General features: G+C 67.7%; 1 protein-coding gene across 1 annotated transcript; it reads left to right on the forward strand.

Annotated features, from left to right (window-relative positions):
* The first annotated feature begins 1102 nt into the window (after positions 1-1102).
* FOXB2 (forkhead box B2) lies at positions 1103-2149 on the forward strand. Its single transcript, XM_075726995.1, has one exon. It carries the CDS (start codon positions 1103-1105, stop codon positions 2147-2149), a length of 1047 nt encoding a protein of 348 aa, XP_075583110.1.
* The last annotated feature ends 1622 nt before the right edge of the window (positions 2150-3771 follow it).

The raw sequence follows: 3771 nt of genomic DNA on the forward strand, positions 1-3771 counted from the left end.
ACTCCAAAGGGCCCCTGTTTCCCGCTTGCTGGTTCCCGGAGCTAGCTTGACGCCCGGTTCCCGGGGAAGCCTGGCACCACTCGCCCCTGGGACGAGGAAAGACCTCTCCCGGTTTCCACCTCCCGGCGGTGCGGTGCCCTCGGAGGCCCTTTGCGCTTGCTGCTCGGGGCCGGGCTGTGCGGGAGCGAGGGGCCAAGGGGGAGGAAAGTGGACACGGGGGCTGCGGAAGGGCTGGAGGTGGGCGAGAGGGGGAAGGAGGGAGCTTCCCTGCTCGGGCTGCCGCTCCCTGCCCTCTGCTTCGACAGCAGGTCTCGCTCGGGCACGGCGTTTCCTCACCCCCCTGGCTCCTCCTCGCCCTGCTGAGGAGGTGTGGGTGAGAGGGAAGCCGGGGAGAAGCTGCTGCCTCCTTTTGCAGGAGACGCCAAGTCCCCGAGCCGCTGTCATGTGATAGCAAGAGAGCAGGAGCTGCGGGGGTCTCCCGACTCGGGCACCATTACAAAACCGCGCCGGAGCGCGCAGCCCCGCCACAGCCACGGCGGCCGCCGCCCCGCTCGCCTCCTCTCCCCGCCGGCTCCCGGCGCTCGCCTCCGCCGCAAACTTTTAAGGGGACAGCGGACTGAGCGGTGAGAGGGGCGTTTTCATTTCCTCTCCCCCCCTCCCTCCCCCCCGGCTCTGCAGAGGTGCGGGGCGATCTGATGCTCCCGAGCCCCCGGTGGCTGCGGAGCATCCACTCCGGCGGCGCGGAGCAGGCGGCAGCCGGCAAGCCCGGGAGAGGCGGCGGCCTCCGGGAGGGGAGCGGGGACGCCGGCGGGGGCCGGGACCCGCCTCTGCCCCGGGGCCCCGCGGCCCGGGCGGCGGCGAGCGGCGGGGCAAGCGCAGCCCGCGGGGCGAGGCCGCCCGCCGGGGCCGTGCGCGGAGCCCGCCGGCGGGACGCGGGGCGGTCGCGGCGGGGCCGGGCGGCTGGCGCCCAGGCTGTAGATGCGGCGGCGGGGCTGGGCAGCGCCGTCCCCGGCACCCCGAGCCCGCCCTACGCGGGGCAGAGCGGCGCCCGGCGCGGCGCGGCGGGGCGGTGCGGCCGCGGGAGGGCTGCGGCGGGGCGGCGATGCCCAGGCCGGGGAAGAGCTCGTACAGCGACCAGAAGCCGCCCTACTCCTACATCTCGCTGACGGCCATGGCCATCCAGCACTCGGCCGAGAAGATGCTGCCCCTGAGCGACATCTACAAGTTCATCATGGAGCGGTTCCCCTACTACCGGGAGCACACGCAGCGCTGGCAGAACTCCCTCCGCCACAACCTCTCCTTCAACGACTGCTTCATCAAGATCCCGCGCCGCCCCGACCAGCCGGGCAAGGGCAGCTTCTGGGCGCTGCACCCGGACTGCGGGGACATGTTTGAAAACGGCAGCTTCCTCCGCCGCCGCAAGCGCTTCAAGGTCCTGCGCCCCGAGCACCACCTGCCCGGCGGCGGCGGGCCGGGCGGCGGGGCGGGCGGCGGGGCGGGCGGCGGCGGCGGCCCCGGCAAGCCCCCGGCGCCCGCCCCGCACATGGTGCACTACTTCCACCCGCACCCGCCGCCGCCGCCGCCGCCTCCCCCGGGCAAGGTGCCGGGGCTGGCGGGCTCCGAGGCGGCCGTGGCCGCCGCTGCCGCCGCCGCCGTGGGGAGGCTGCCGCAGTTCTCGCCCTACGGCAGCAGCCAGCCCTCGGGCTTCAAGCACCCCTTCGCCATCGAGAACATCATCGGCAGAGATTACAAGGGCGTGCTGCAGGCCGGCGGGCTGCCGCTGGCCTCGGTGATGCACCACCTGGGCTACCCGGTGCCCAGCCAGCTCAGCAGCGTGGTGAGCTCCATGTGGCCGCACATGGGCGTGATGGACTCCGTGGCCGGCGTGCCCGTGTCCCCCGACTACGGACCCTTCGGGGTGCCCGTGAAGGCGCTCTGCCACCCGCCGGCGCAGACCATGCCCGCCGTCCCGGTGCCCATCAAACCGGCGCCGGCGATGCCCGCTGCCTCGGCCATCCCGGCCCTGACGGTCGCCGCCTCGCAGATCTGCCCCGCCGCTTCGCCGGCCGCCGCTTCGCTGCTGGAGCAGACGGCGAGCAACGCGCCCGAGGCCAAGGGCTCCCTCCACTCCGTCCTGGTGCACTCCTAAAGGGCAGGGGGCAGAGAGGCCCCCGGGCTCCTGGGGCAGAGGATGCGGGGGGCCGGGGCGTGCGTGCGGCACGGAAACCCCATCGATCTCATGACTATACTCCTGCTGGTGTCTGTGTTTATGTTGTGTGCAATCAGATTATTTGAGAGCCAGGTCGCAGGTAAGAGATTTTATCGTCGTTAAATATCGTTAGTGGCGGAGAGCTGATGTGAAAAGTCACAGCCGGGGCCGAAGGGGCTGGCTCGGGGGAAGGGGCAGGGGCCGGGGGGGAAGGTCTCCCCGCCACCCCGACAGCCTGCGGCGCCGGGGGGCCGTGCACCCCGGGCTCCCCGCCGAGCGCCCCCCCCTCCCGGGGCGGCCGTCCCGGCGGTCCCGCAAAGCTCGGGGCACGGTGGGAGAGGGGCTGCATTCTGCCGGCGGCTGGGGGGAGCAGAAGGGCAACCTCCCCCCCCCCCCGCCCCCCCAGAACTCTGCCGCTCCCCCTTCCCCGAGGGGCGGGAAAACGCTGCCCCGCCGTCCTGTAGATCTGGCTCCGAAAGAGGTGGGCAAAGCGGCTACCTTGGACCCTGGCGAGCTGCGGGGCCCGGGGACGTGTAGCGCTCGCTGTGTAAAGAGCAAGCTTTGAACAGCTCGATTCGTTAGTGGGAATTTAAATGACAACGGCGCTGATGGCGAAGGGCTCCTTTAACTAACGATCACTTGTCCTTCCCCCTCACACTTTTACAGTCCATCCCAATATTTCACATCGGAGGGCAGCACCTTAAGAGGGACTGAAGTGTAACCTGGCCTTTCCCGCTGTGAGTGAGCGTCCGAATTCCCTAGTTTCTCATTAAAATGAAACCAGCCCGGCGATTCGTAGATTGCGCTTTTCACATCACCTTTCACCGCGCGCAGATACCGCTGTTTTGTATGTGTTGCTTGGCCTTTCTTCCACGTGAGTGTGAACACTAAAACATGCGCGGGGGGGGGGGGTGGGGGGAGCCAGCAGAAAAAAGGTTAAAAAACTATTCGGGAAAAGCACTTCACTGGGGGGAAAAAAAAAAAAAACCCACAAAAAACAAAACCAAAAACCCAAAAAAACAACCTTCCAACAGACAAGAGGTCTGTGTGAAGCAGAGGGATCAGAAGTCAGAGAGCGACGCACCGGCTGACGAGTCCCGGCTGATTTGTGAGTGATTGCTGCCGTACCCTGTCTGCCCTGCTGTACACCAATGCTCATTAAAGCCCATCTATTCATTTGCTTCTGCTGCTGCTGCTGTTTAAAATACTCGCCTTTCGCACCGGTTAAGAAACGCGTGCTCGTAGCGTAGGGTCGCACTCCGCCGCCCCCTCCCCGCCCCCCCCCCAAAAAAAAACCTGACAGAAGTACCCAAAAGTTTTCTTGGAGGCAAAGGAAGGGAAGGAAAGGGAAAGAAACAGGTAAATCGCCCGCTGCAGAGAGAATTTGACTCGCTGCTACCCGCAGCTCAAGGAAGCGCCGGCGGTCGGGTCTGAGGAGAGGGCACGGGCTCGGATCCTGATCCCACTGAAGGCAAGCGGAATTTTGCCGCTGTTTTCAGCGGGTGCTGGATCCCAGCCCCCGCCTGGGATTTACCCGCCTCACGCCGGCGGACCTGCCGTGC

This window comes from Pelecanus crispus, chromosome Z (assembly GCF_030463565.1).
Source record: "Pelecanus crispus isolate bPelCri1 chromosome Z, bPelCri1.pri, whole genome shotgun sequence".
In the NCBI taxonomy this organism is placed as follows: domain Eukaryota; kingdom Metazoa; phylum Chordata; class Aves; order Pelecaniformes; family Pelecanidae; genus Pelecanus; species Pelecanus crispus.

Coding starts and splice junctions, on each gene's coding strand:
- FOXB2 (XM_075726995.1), top strand. CDS start 1,103: ATGCCCAGGCCGGGGAAGAGCTCGTACAGCGACCAGAAGCCGCCCTAC.